This window comes from Patagioenas fasciata, chromosome 2 (assembly GCF_037038585.1).
Source record: "Patagioenas fasciata isolate bPatFas1 chromosome 2, bPatFas1.hap1, whole genome shotgun sequence".
Taxonomy (NCBI): domain Eukaryota; kingdom Metazoa; phylum Chordata; class Aves; order Columbiformes; family Columbidae; genus Patagioenas; species Patagioenas fasciata.
The window spans coordinates 7151377-7164783 of NC_092521.1; the positions used below are offsets into that span (position 1 = coordinate 7151377).

The window sequence follows — 13407 nt, forward strand, 5'->3', positions numbered from 1 at the left end:
TGAGATCCTTTCTATATTTACAAAGCTTTTGAGGAACTGTGTTTTTATGTAATTGAGGACATTGCGTTAGAAGGGTTCTTCATCAGCATGATGAAAACTCAAATGTTTATTTGAAAAGGAAAAAATGTTCTCTTCCCACAAGAAATTACTGAAATCAATTAAAAACAAAATAATTTAAGAAGCTCTTTGATTGAAGAAAACAAATTTAAATCAGGTCGTAATCAAAGGTTTCTTCTGTTTCTTCTCCTTCCCTCTAATTCTAATTTTCTGTAGTTTACTGATTAACTAGTATTGGCTCACCTTTGTTTCACGTAATGAAATCTCTCAGCACATCCAAAGTCAGAGGGTTTTCCCTTTGTTTTTAATAGTGTTTGGATGATTGCCGTGTACTTTAAGGAACAGACCTAAATTAATATTTGTTTCTAATGAAATCTGTAGAGCACATCAAGATATGTGCTCTCAGAGGCCTAGCCCTCCTGTGACATTAGGGTGTGTATTGTCCCAAGTATTGCTTTTGTTATTAGCAGTCTCCCTCCTTTATAAAATGTTTCATGGCTTCCGTTTGATACCATTTCCAGAAATAATGTTCAGTGTAATTTCATACCCATTTCTCATATGTGATTACCTAGAAACAGAGCTAATGTTTGAAAGTAGAAAGAGACACCCAGGCCCAATAACCAACATAGTTGCCTTTACACATCTCACCTAAATTACAGCTCTTTTTATCCCAGCTCAGATATTAATTTAAAGGTAATTTTCTGACTCTCCCTTCTGGTGAATGTTTCTCAGGGAGATGCTTGACCTAGCAGGAGCTGGATCTACATTCAGTGTAGATCATTTCTGAGCACAAGATTCCTGAGACATTGTTTTTGCCCTATAAACTCCTCAACTATCTACATGATGTCCTTCCTGCATTAGATTCCCCAGAGAAACCTGAATGGATCTCTGTGTCTTGCCAGACCCTTTTCACATTTGAATTCACAGGCCATTTGAGTCCAGCCCTCTTCCCCTGAAGAAACAAAAGCAATTTCTTCTGCCACGTGGGAAATTAGACTAAATGTTGGGGAGTATCCCACTCTTCATGCTAGTAGTTTCAGTAGACCTCTTAAGATGGCCAGTGCTTCCGCTAGGTTCACAGCATCCCAGCACTTTGCAACTTTTTGAAATGGACTGCTATCTCTTGCAATTTTGGCCTTGATTCTATTTTCCTTCTCATTACGACTATAAATAAACAATACAGGAAGGAAAGAGAGGATCTGGCAGGCTCGGCATTTAGGTTTGATCTGTAAACTCTTTTGCAGGTCCTGTTTATGCAGAAATGATTAACAACCTGCTCCAGCCTTTGATTGAGGCAAAGGACTGCACTTTGATCAGACACAACGTGTTCCACGCTCTGCCAAACACGGCCAACACGTTGATAGGCCGGGCTGCCCACATTGCCGTGCTGGACTCTGAACTTTTCCTGGAGAAGTTTTTCCTCGTGGCAGGACTCAACTACTTCAAATAGTGCCTGAAGTACAGGGTAACAGAGGCAAACCTTTTCATCAAGTGGAGAAGGATCCCTCAGACAAAATAATGCTGTGTTAGAAATGAGATCAGGTGGGACTTTCAAACTCTGCATTTCTGTTTCAGAGAATGAAGTGCTATGGCTTTAAGGCATTCAAGCTTCCAAATATTGGTGCTTTTGGAAGAAATAAATATTCCTCTTCATTTTCTCTGTTCTTTGTCCGCATAAAGACATGAGCCACTTCTGAAGTACAGAATCAGAATAAGAAGGCTAATTCTCTAAACGTGATTGGACCAATGTGATTCCAGTTTCTCTTGAATATTAACCCAGGAACCTGGCTGTCCTTGATTTAATGCTTATTTCCGTGTTAACAATGCTATACATTTAGAGCACTTTTGGGGTAGTTAAAGCAAGAGGAAACAAGCATATATGAACTCAGGTTAAAACTTCCTTTGTGATGAACTGAGAAGTTTGAAAAACTTTTATGAAAGTTTCAATGTTTCCATTTGTTGAGACAAAATATTTGGATGGATCCATAACTGGTAATAATTTGTAACATACATACATTCAGATAATAGAAAGGAGTGAAATATTTAACATAGAATGAAGAAATATTGATATTTGTCTTAAAAAAACACACAAAAAAACCCAAACAAAAACTTTATGTCGGGAAGAATTTTGTTTGATTTAGAAGCTGCCAAACCAAGAGGAGTCTATTGGATCATTTGTAAAATAACAGTGGCATCTATTAACATTTCTTCTGTTTACATTTATAGAGGATCATTATTGTACCTGTTATAACCTTAGAGGTACAATTTTTGCTTTTACATTTGTATCTAAGTACATTTATCCGCAACATTTCTTTTAATTTATTGTTCTGATAAGAAATTCAAAATCTAGACCTAAAAACAAAACAAAACAAAACACACCCACACCCACAAAAAAAACCAACTAAACAAACAAACAAACAAACAAATACAAACAAAAAAATACTGAAAACATAGAATGGTAAAGATTGAACGATTGTTGAAAGCTTAAAAAAGATAAAGATGTCTTCTTAGACTCCTCTGCAATGCTTTATTAATGCTCTACTAGTGCCCATTTGAAGTGCCACATACCGACCTAATTATTATATGAAGACAGCTGATTGAAACATTTAAATCTTTATTCATACAAGGATATCCAAATTGTTTTTAATGGTTTGGGAAAGAAGGCATTTTTCACTTTTTTAGGTGGTGGTTCGTTTTTTTTTTTTCATTTAAATTTTTATCAGAAATAGTTATCAGATTTAAAGTGACCAATTTCAATAACTTTCTATACATTTTCATAACATTTTGATAAATTTTCAGTGTCACAGCATTTTTTTTCAAAAAAGAGAAACTGAATAATTCTTCACAATTATTTTTCTTCAAAAGGAATGCAATTTTAATGCAAATGTAATTTATTTTGAAACATAAGTGACCAGCATTCTGTATCTTGCAACAAATAGTATAAAAAAAATGACAAAGGTAATTTCAGTTGTCAAGACTCTCACCAGTAACTTTAGATGAAGATAACTGAGATTTCTGAAATAAGAGAGTGAAAAAATGAAAAACAAACAAACAAACAAACAAAAACCCACCCCACAATCACAGAGAAGTATTTGTACATGTAAAAAGTCAAATCAGATTTTTCAAAAGCAGAAAAGAGGGAAACTTACATAGAATTAATTCAACAAGAGTGGTGAGCAAACTGGTTAAGGCTGCTGAAGAACAAGGACGGTTTGCTAATGTAGATGTGTTTTTAAAATAGAAAGGAGAAAGAAGAAACTTAGAAAGGGATGGCATTCAAATCACCTGAAAATAGGAAAGTATATTCTGCCCCCGAAAGGGGCAGAAATGTTATAGAAACAGTTACATGATGTGTTTCAATATTAACAAGCTTCTTAAATAGTAAGTATTACCTCAAGTACTTGAATTAACTAGATAGCAACTATTTTACCTCCTTCCCCCCCCACCTCCCTTTTATAAATTGACAGTTTAAAACTAAAATCTGGATTTACCCCGTTAACAAATAAATTCTGTCAGGAATCAAGAACTGGTTCCCACTTCTTGTTTAGGGAGACTTCATCGCTTTTTGGCCTCAACATTTTAGTGGCAGCTATATTTACATATCAGAGCTTACTTCTTCCTTGGTAAATTGTTTACAGAATTTTAAATATAATGGGACACGCAGGTGAAGCTGTTATACAGTGCAGTGGTTTTGAACCACAGACATGGACTTCCAAGAAATATGTGACAAACAAGAAAGTACAGCAATTTCCAACCATCAGCAAGCTTCATTGTGCTGTATGAGGGTCTGCTTCTCTTCTAGAAAATGTTCAGGAGTCTGCAAACAGAAAATTTTGAAAAACATTAAGAGAGAAGTTAGTTTACACATATATACATGCCTAATACATGTGTATGTCTGTATGTGTACAGTCTGTGTGTTTTTTTCAAGGTCTCACACATGAACTTTTTCAATCCTAAGTGTACCAAGTCTGACAACATACCAGTGTAGATCTTCTTATATTGAGTTTGTTGGTTTCTTACCTTTCCTTGTACATCAGGCAGCATTCCCAGCCTTCTGTTTGTGTGATTGTGAGGGAAAGGAAATGTAAAAAGGTCTCTTTTGTACTCCTGCAGAAATTGGTGGGGATTTCAGTATGTTCAAGCTCACATTCTCTACTGCTACCAGTGCTCTGACTGATTGATAAACATACGTAAAGGTTTCCGTGTTCTTATGCGTACAATATTCTTCCATGACTCAGAGTCTGATTTCACGATTGGAGCTGGATTGTACGTGGAGTTGGATTAGGTTCATATAATTTACTCCTTGCGGGGTATCACAAAGAGCTTCTACGAACCCTCAGAAAAATCTGCGGGGTGTCATTCCTGTGAAATGATGAGACACAGATTTTTTTCTTGCTTATGCTGGTAGAACATTGTAACATTGTGGGTAATATTGATGGTAATAGTCTAGCTGAGCATTCATTTTAAGGTTCTCAGAATATCCTCTATTTTTTTTTTTTTTTTGATTAATATATGTGTAGGGAAATATACGGTAAGAATTCCCCTCGTAAATAGCAAAAAATAGCAAAATGACTGCATTGTTAGCGTCTTTGTTTCTGTCTCTACCTTCAGACTATTAATTTATTATCCTTTCACACACTGTAGTGGTATTATGACAAGGATTTCCTTTCAAACTGCACAAGCTCCTCTTGGCTTGATATATCTATGGCTCAGTGCTTAAATTCTTAAGTGAAGCTCCCACATTCACAGCAGGTGACACAGTTTTTCAAGAACTTGGACAGAGAAGGGACAACCATGACATTTTTATAGCTTGTCAATGGCCAAAGCCAGCTCTGAGCTTTATGTTAGCTGTATGTGAAGTGAAACTCCTCCTCTGTGAGATTGTTAAGATATGAATTAAAAAAAAAAAAAAACACAGCAGCATAGGGTTGTTTTGTTAGCATCTACAAGTCTTGCAACCAGCACTGAGGATCTTCTGGCTCAAAAAATAAAGTGCATTTGGCTGTTGAGGTTTTCCAGGGTTAAAGATGAAGTCTGGGCTATAGCCCAGATGAGTAAGTTCTCCGAAGGAAAGTTGGCAGCCCATATGTAGGAAAAGAGCAGCAAAGACAGAGGATCTCAGGAATTTGAAAGACAGGGACAAAGACGGGGGGAAGGAAGGAGGACAGGAAGGTGCACCAACAAGGATGAATTTCACAGAATCACAGAATTAAAAGATATATTGTTCTTTGAAATGAACCATGAAGCCATTTCCTTTTCAGTGACCATTATCTAGGTTGGAATGGCACAGAAATTCTGGAAGAAAGAAAGAAAATTATTCAGTTTATTGACAAGTTCATAGAAGGTCATGATGAAAAGACACAAAGATGCCTTGACTTGTTTTCAATCTTTATTTAATCTTTAAATAAAAATTATATATAAGAAGACTAAAGCATTTAAAAAGATTGGTATTAACTAGTTTAAAAAAAATGTAGCACTTGAAAACAGTTCATTTATAGCAATTCAGTGGGTATCATGCCTTTGTTAATAGTTGGATTTTTTTTTCCACTATTTTGGGACTCTTAGAGCCCACTGAGCTTCACTTTTGAAATAATTTAATCTCGCCTGAAATGGAAGATTTGTTTCTTGAATATGGATGGAAAGAAATTGCAATAGTGACAAATTGTGAGTAGATGAGGGGCAGAAGAGCTAGTTCTTTCTGCAGTTGGGCTGAGGATTTTCAAAGGGGTGCTTTTTAATCTCCTTGTAACAGTTACTTTCTGACCTGCATAAAACCTGGAGAAAGCTCTTGAGATGTATCTACTTCAATGATATAATTCAGCCTGTCTAATTTCATCACCGTTTTTGTGCTTAAAAATTGGTTGCAAAAGTAATTTATTCTACTAAAATAAAAGCATTGCTTTCTCTATGTAGTCAATGAAGAGAGGTAGGTACTACTGAGAGTAATCCTGTTTTCTGTTTTGGTGGGATTCAGGGTTACTTACCTCTCTTCCCTGACCAGGGAACTTACTGTAAGAGTCACTTTTTGGGTGTCTAAGAGATAGAAAAAAATGTAGAAGCCCAGGATCCATGGATTAGATGACATCCCTAATTATTAGCTCTTCAGTTTTTCATACGTAGGTGGAATTTTTGACTGTACAGTTTGGTCAAAAGCAAACACTGAAGGGATGTATTGGGGTCCTTTAAAATTTAGCAGGAAATGTGTCTTTTCCAAGCCTCCAATGCATGACAGTTTTCTCTTTAACAAAATTGTTAATTTGTTTCCAAAATCAGGTCTGTCCACTGACAATAGAGGAAGTTAAAATTACTTAAAGGATTGTGTTCTAAAGGCTTGAAAGCTTAGCAGAGAGCTTTGGAAATTACTAACAGAAATGCTGAGCACTATTTTGCTTCAAAGCACTTCACTGACCCATCCTCTTCACTGTTCCCAGCCACTCTTGAGAGAGAAAGCTATCATGAGATGATGTGAAAACTGGGAATTCAAGTCAAAGCTTTCATTAGAATTTGTAGGTTCTTCTGGTGCTTTCTGCTTCCTTCCTACCTCTGCTTTTGAAATAGTTAAGTGGTGATGCAGGAGAAAGCCGAGAACTTTAAATAACAGGTTTAGACCCTTGTGGAGGTTTATGCAAATATCCCATGAAAGTTTTTTGTATAATGAATAGTCATGGGGCACTTTGCAGCAATCTCAGCCTGCCAGTATGTGTCAGCCTAGCTGAATGGTTTTGTTTTTCATTGCGGACTTAAATTTCCATTTAAAAATTATCATCAGAACTACCTAACATATTTCACTCCAGCTGGTCATTTAGAAGCTAAAGGTCATGTCCACGGAGAACTCCTATGAAATGTTTTATTATATTTCAGTACATATGCTCAGTAATTTTGATGTTGAATGTTGTCAAGTAATTGACAACTTCTAGCTCAATCTTCAGTATTTATTTACCCCTCCCCCAAATTTCCAGTGTATATTTAATAATTAAATTTTTTTCAGGTATAAATCAGTATAAATCCATGTCTACTGAAGTCAGAACTCAGACTACCCATTCTTATTCTTTAATGCAAGAACTTTCTGGCAAGCTATAGCACCAGAGTCTTGAGAACATCATGTAATATAACAGAACTGTATGCACAGATAATCAGTGAAGTAAAAATCAGTCCATTAATGATTGGTGTAAAAAAATACATAGTCTGGAAGTCTCCCTTCTCCTCTCCATTCCTCTCTGACATTCCTGGTTGCAGAGAACAGAACTCTAGAAATTAAAGAAAAAAGTATCATGTAAGTGATTAACATCTCTTTAAATTAACAGAACTGAGGGCTGTGCCCTCTTAAAGAAAAAGAAAAATAGAATTATTTGTACTTAAAATGTTCTAGAGGCCTGGCCCAGATCATTCCAAAATCAACTGAAAGGTCTCAATACTTCCAACAGTGCCACATATAGCCACACGGAGTGGTTTTTACCACAGCGAATATTCAGTTGGTAGTGTTTGCTCCAGACACTGTGAAGTCAGTGCAAACATGCATTTACAAATAGTATTCATCACTAACATTCCATTTATCCAGGAGTGGTACATTGTGTTTGCACATTCATTCCAGTAAAGTTTCTCAGCCTTTTATATAAAAGCTGTTATCTACCTATCCAAACATATCACAGGGGGTGAATATTTTACTTCATAAGGAACAGCTGGAAGTCTCCCAGTCTAATTCCTGTTCAAAGCAGGATATCGTGACCATCATGGTAAGGTCAGCCACGTCTTTGTCTTGCTGAGTCGTGAAACTTCTGGTTATGAATGTAGTACATATACCCTGGATTACCTTTCCAACTGCAGAAAAAAAAAAAATTAAATTAAATTTAAAAACCTAATTTGAACTTCCCAAACTACAATTTATTTCTGTTACTTGTTATTATACGTGTTTTTATTCCATGAGGAAGGTCTTATAATCACGGACTCATAGAACAGTTTGGGTTGGAAGACACTTTTAAAGATGATCTAGTCCAACCCCTCCTGCCATGAGCAGGGACATCTTCACCAGATCAGGTTGCTCAGAGCCCTGCCCAGCCTGGCCTGGGATGTCTCCAGGGATAGGGCATCCACCACCTCTTTGGGCAACCTGGGCCAGTGTTTTACAACCTTCATTGCATAAAATTCTTCCTCATGTCTAGCCTGAATCTAATTTAAAACCATTTCTCCTTGCCCCATCACAACAGGCCATTCTAAAAAATTCTGTCCCTATCTTTCTTATAGGCTCTTTTTAAGTACTGAAAGGCTGCAGTAAGGTCTCCCCAGAGCCTTCTCTTAACCAGGCTGAACAACCCCAACTCTCTCAGCCTGTCCTCACATGAGAGGTGTTCCATCCCTCTGACCATGGCATATCACTATAATTTATGGACGTCTTTTTCTGCACATGATACATCTGGCCCTCCATCACACCCTTGGCACGCACACTGCCATGCTGTTTCCCTCCTGTTTTTGCACATCTTATTTGAGGTGACCTTAGTCGTTGGTAAGATATAGGCACAGATAGTGAGAAAGCCTAATGTGAGTCTGCTCCACCCTTGAATGGCAGACAGGGGTGATCACTGACCTTGTGATCATCAGGTCCATGACATGCTGCTTCCTGACAGTCTCTGGTTTGAAAGAGTTACTGCTGCCATTTCTTCTCTATTTTAGTAAGACTATATGATACATATGCACTTCCCTAAGACAAATCCATGCACTGAATAGAAAGGCTTATGAAAACAGTTTAATCAGTGTCTACACTGATTGAAATGCAGATGAATCAGGCCTTCCCTGCATACGATAAAAGCAAAAAGAATAAATATGTATAAACTCTTCTTATGCAAAAGGTCAGACTAAATTAGCTTCTATTACAACCTTGAAACTTGATTTCTCTGCTTTTGAAAATTCAACTCTTTACTTTCACCCAAAGTGCTGCAAGATCCTATTATCTGTGTAGCAAACTAACCACATCTGTCTGAAACCGATTTGCACACGTACATATATGTGCCAGAAGTACATTGGCTGTATGCATGGAGCTGCGCATCTTCGAGAAGCTTCTGCCTCTGAACATTTGAGACTGTGCCACGGTGAAGAGGACTAAATTTATAGCAATCCAGTATGCCTTTCAGTCTTTGAAAGCTATCAGCTACAAACACAAAGAGCTTATCCAAAGGAACAAAAAAAACAAAACAAAACAAAACTCTTCCACATAAAAGTCCAGTCTCAAAAAACTCATTTTATTTTAGAGTGGGTGGTTTGAGTACCGTGATGGCCTTGCTTATTCTTTACTTCCCATAAATGGTGTTATGCTAATGAATGCAACACCTTCTGGTGCTGAAATATTTCAATTTTCATGGCTGTTGCTAGTAACTGAATTAAGAAGTTTTTCCTTCCTTCCTGAAAGCATAAGTGCTAGTAGAAATACGTCTGTCCTTCACTTACTCTTTGCTATTTTTATAAGGATAATAGCACCTGCATGCTTCCCAAATGTAGAAAGAAGTCAAGGCAGTTCTGAAACACTATATACATCAGCTGCATGCATGGGGAAGGTTAAATAAGGGACTGTGGGAACTGTTCTGATTTGGGGTGTGTCATCACTCAGTAAAAATTAAGAAGCAAAATGTAGCTAATGTATGACATATATACTGTATGTGTGGTATAACCTACATGCATATGCATGTAGAAAATGTCTTTTCCTTTAGGTAACGTATGTTGTGGTCCCATATGTGATAAATGTATATTCCCATCCGCGTGCCATACCATACTTAAAGGCTGATGGTGACTGTTTGGTCCAATAGGTTTCTGTTCATTTTGGGGGGTTTTCCTCCAGAAGTCTGGTGAAAGAGCAGTTTGCTGGCTTCATCCACGTCATCAGAGGAGATACATTGTTTTGTACAGTGATTTGTCAACCCCTTGGCACACCATTAATCAACTAATCTTATCTAAGCAGTCTTGAATTTGATGTATGTTATCTATCACCTCCATGGTTTCCATGGTCAATGCAACATGTCAAACAGAGGTGCCCTATCTCCTGAGATAGGAACCTTGTCACCATTTTTTAATTTTCCTTTACATCCGTCCTCTTCAACCAAGCATTCATTTTTAAGCTGATAGACCAATAATTTATCAGCCTGGCCACTCTTCTTGTTAATTTTAGTCTTGTATATATCTGACTATGCACCCAGTTTGGGAAACCAGCTTTTTCTTTTTTCTGCCATCTAATCTTCTTAAGAAGTACGAGGGAGCTCAGTCTAGACAAGCCATGGTACTCCTTTTGACTGCATGTCTGGAAAACAAACAAAACACCAAAACTCCACTGTAGTGTTTTCCAGGTTTATTTTCCACCCTATGTATTTTCCCGAGAAAGAAGAAACACTGATGTTTTGTCGCATGCCTTTTAGGTTCTCCACCTGAGCAAAAAGCCAGATATTGTTCTAGTAGACTACAGGTGGGAGAAGGCAAAGATGCAGAATAAATCCTCCTCTTTCTATGATGTGACAGAAATATGTCCCCACCAGTATGTCAGTAATGACAGAGAAAGCAAAAAGAATATTTTCCCAAACCCTATCCACTTCACCAAAATAAATAATTGCAGCATATTATTGCATGTTTGGGAGAAGTATCAGGTCAAAATCAAAACACAGATCAGTGCATTCCTAAACAAAAATTTCAGATATAAATTGAAATTTATGTTTGTGGTTTGTTATTTGGATTTGTTTCTAATATTAAGTTTTCTTAAATGCTGAACAGTTTAACCCACTTGTGCATTTCTTGGGCTTGAGCAATGAATCCCTGCATTACTGAAGTTTTTTTTTAACCACAGTCTTAAACTAAGTCCTCAGTCTTCTTCATAAATTCCCTAATATTTACCCAAGACCTTAAAAAAAAAAAAAAAAATCTGACTTTCAATCTCCATCTTTCTGCTTATGCTTAGACAGCACCTGAGACTCTCAGATGTCAGAAAATTAAGCTTTCTCTTCATACAGAATTACCTTCAATGAACAGTACAAGCCTTAAGGGGGAAGACTGATCTGCTGGGGTCCTTCTTTCTTGTTCAGAGGGAGATTATGGTAATGAGTGTCTAATTTAAGCAAATCAAGGACACGGATTAATCCTGTCCTCTCTCTTACCACTGTGTTCCACTCTGCAAATTCACACTTGGGCACTCAAAGTTACAAAATTCTGGTCTATATATTCCAAACAAACACATCTGTGAGGCAGGTCTTCCTTGATGTCATATCTTTCTCTGTATGCAATGCACAAGAATAATTACTCTGGTTTTGAAGCTGGAACCATTATCTTCGTTTGAGAGTCTTGGAAACCTTGATGAAACTTTCTTTAAAGTGTATTAAAATTGTAACCCTCAAAATCAGGCTCCATCTTTTTAAAGTTAGCAATGTCATCAACAATAACTTCTCAGTTGTACAGTATCTATTCAAATGGAACACCTTACACTACCAGATTAATTCTCAATTCCATGGTAAGACCTAGAATTGGACCTTCACCATTCCTCAATTGATATGTGGAATAGAATTCAGTATACAGGAGCATAGTTCTGAGAAGATCCTTATCCTATTTTTCAAAGAATTATAATGATAAGGAAATACCCCTCGGAATTAAAACCTACTATTTCCTGTAATTAATTAGCTCCGGAAGTGGTTTTCTTTAAGCATATTTTTACAGTTATTGGTTAATAAGGACAAAGCTAAAAGTTTTTTTAAAAGAAATAATATATTTTTTTCAGACAAACAACTGAAAAGTACTATTGGGCTGAATTTCAAATTATTAATTTCAACTTCAAACCATTCAATTTTATTTTTCATACAAATTTATAAATAATCAAGAGGCTGTCACCTGGACTTACCAATCCTTTGTACCTATGTGTAACGGATGCAAAATACTAGTCTTGGTAAACACACCCATATTTGTGCACAAAGGCTGCAAAGTGATGCATCAGAGATACATCATTCTCCAAGCACTTCCTTTAAGGCTGATTGTGCAAGGCAAGCAATATGCATGATATAACTGGTGCATGTGACAGTAAGTACAACCTTCTGCAAATTTGGATTTAGAGACAGTAACTTGATACTGAGGCTGAACTTTGCAGATGAGTAGTCTACGGTATTTTTAATTATAACCATTTCTGTGGTTTGAATATGAGTACAACTGATTCTGTCCTGTGACACAAGAGGTTGTACTTTTAAATGAGACTTCATTGCATTTGATTGAGGCAGTAATGTTTCTCTCAAATTATATTTCAAATCAGACAGAAGAGGCAATAATTAGAGGCTGTGAGCTTGAAAAATCTGTACTATTTATTTATTTATTTTAAAGATGGCAAGATTTACAACACGTGGTCTGTCTGCTTCTCTCTGATTTACTTCCTTTTCCCTAATGAACATTTGTCAACTGCCATACACTTCAATTTTCTTTAACTACGTCTATCAAGACTTAAGCAGAACATCGAAAAACCAAAACTGATCTCACAAAGTGGAAATAAATGAAGTTGAGTCAATTCCATGACATTTTAGGGAAAACAGAGATGTTAGTCAGTTTTCTTGAAATGTAGGTTCTGACTCAGCAGCATTCAAATGGTCTTGACTAAAGGTCTGATCCCGAGAAATGCTGCTTAAATGCACTCTTGATATAATGGTCCAGATTCCCAAGTGGATTAACCTGATAAAGCAGTGTATACAGTCTAAGGATATTGCTGAATGGCAGCCAGTAGCATTCACGGCATCTCACAGTCAGACCATGAGAAGATTGCGAATGTCCTGAGTTCTTTTTCAGGCCAGTTTTCCAGTTGGTCAACTATGTTTTAAAAGTAGTGTCTTTTTAGACAAACACAGACCTCTCCAAGGGATCAAGTCAATGGATAAATGTGGACAGTTCCTTATAAGTTAAGGGAAAGGGCTTTTAATTTTTAAATCCACTACTTTGAATCATGACCATAAAAAAAAAGCTGAAGAATTGTGACATGGTCCCTTGTATAAACAAGATCATGAATGTAAAGCTTATAATGCCACTGTGAAATTTTAATGCTTATTTATTATGGTTATGATGAAACCTGTATAATAGTATGATGATAATAATAATAATAATAATGAATAGTCATCAGTGCCAATATGATTCTACTATTTTTCTACATATGCTTTATTGTGGCATTTTGTGTAGCTTGTGTTATGTGTAAAGACATGTCAATAAAATCTTTGCTTCCTTTTGTCTGTACCTTGTGTGGTTCTTGATACTTGGACAGAAAGTTCCTCAACTCCTTTTGTCCGTGTAGGAAGGGGCAAACATGATGATAGTGATAAAGACAAGTAGAACATAATATGCTCAAGAATGAAACAATAG

General features: G+C 36.6%; 1 protein-coding gene across 1 annotated transcript in view; it reads left to right on the forward strand.

The window, feature by feature from the left end:
* FAM135B (family with sequence similarity 135 member B) overlaps window positions 1-4696 on the forward strand; it is a 209871-nt gene extending 205175 nt beyond the window's left edge. Inside the window, exon 20 of the mRNA XM_065831691.2 lies at window positions 1302-4696. Within this exon, the coding sequence (XP_065687763.1) occupies window positions 1302-1507 (206 nt within the window). The 3' untranslated portion in view covers window positions 1508-4696. The remainder of the gene's footprint in view (window positions 1-1301) is intronic.
* The last annotated feature ends 8711 nt before the right edge of the window (window positions 4697-13407 follow it).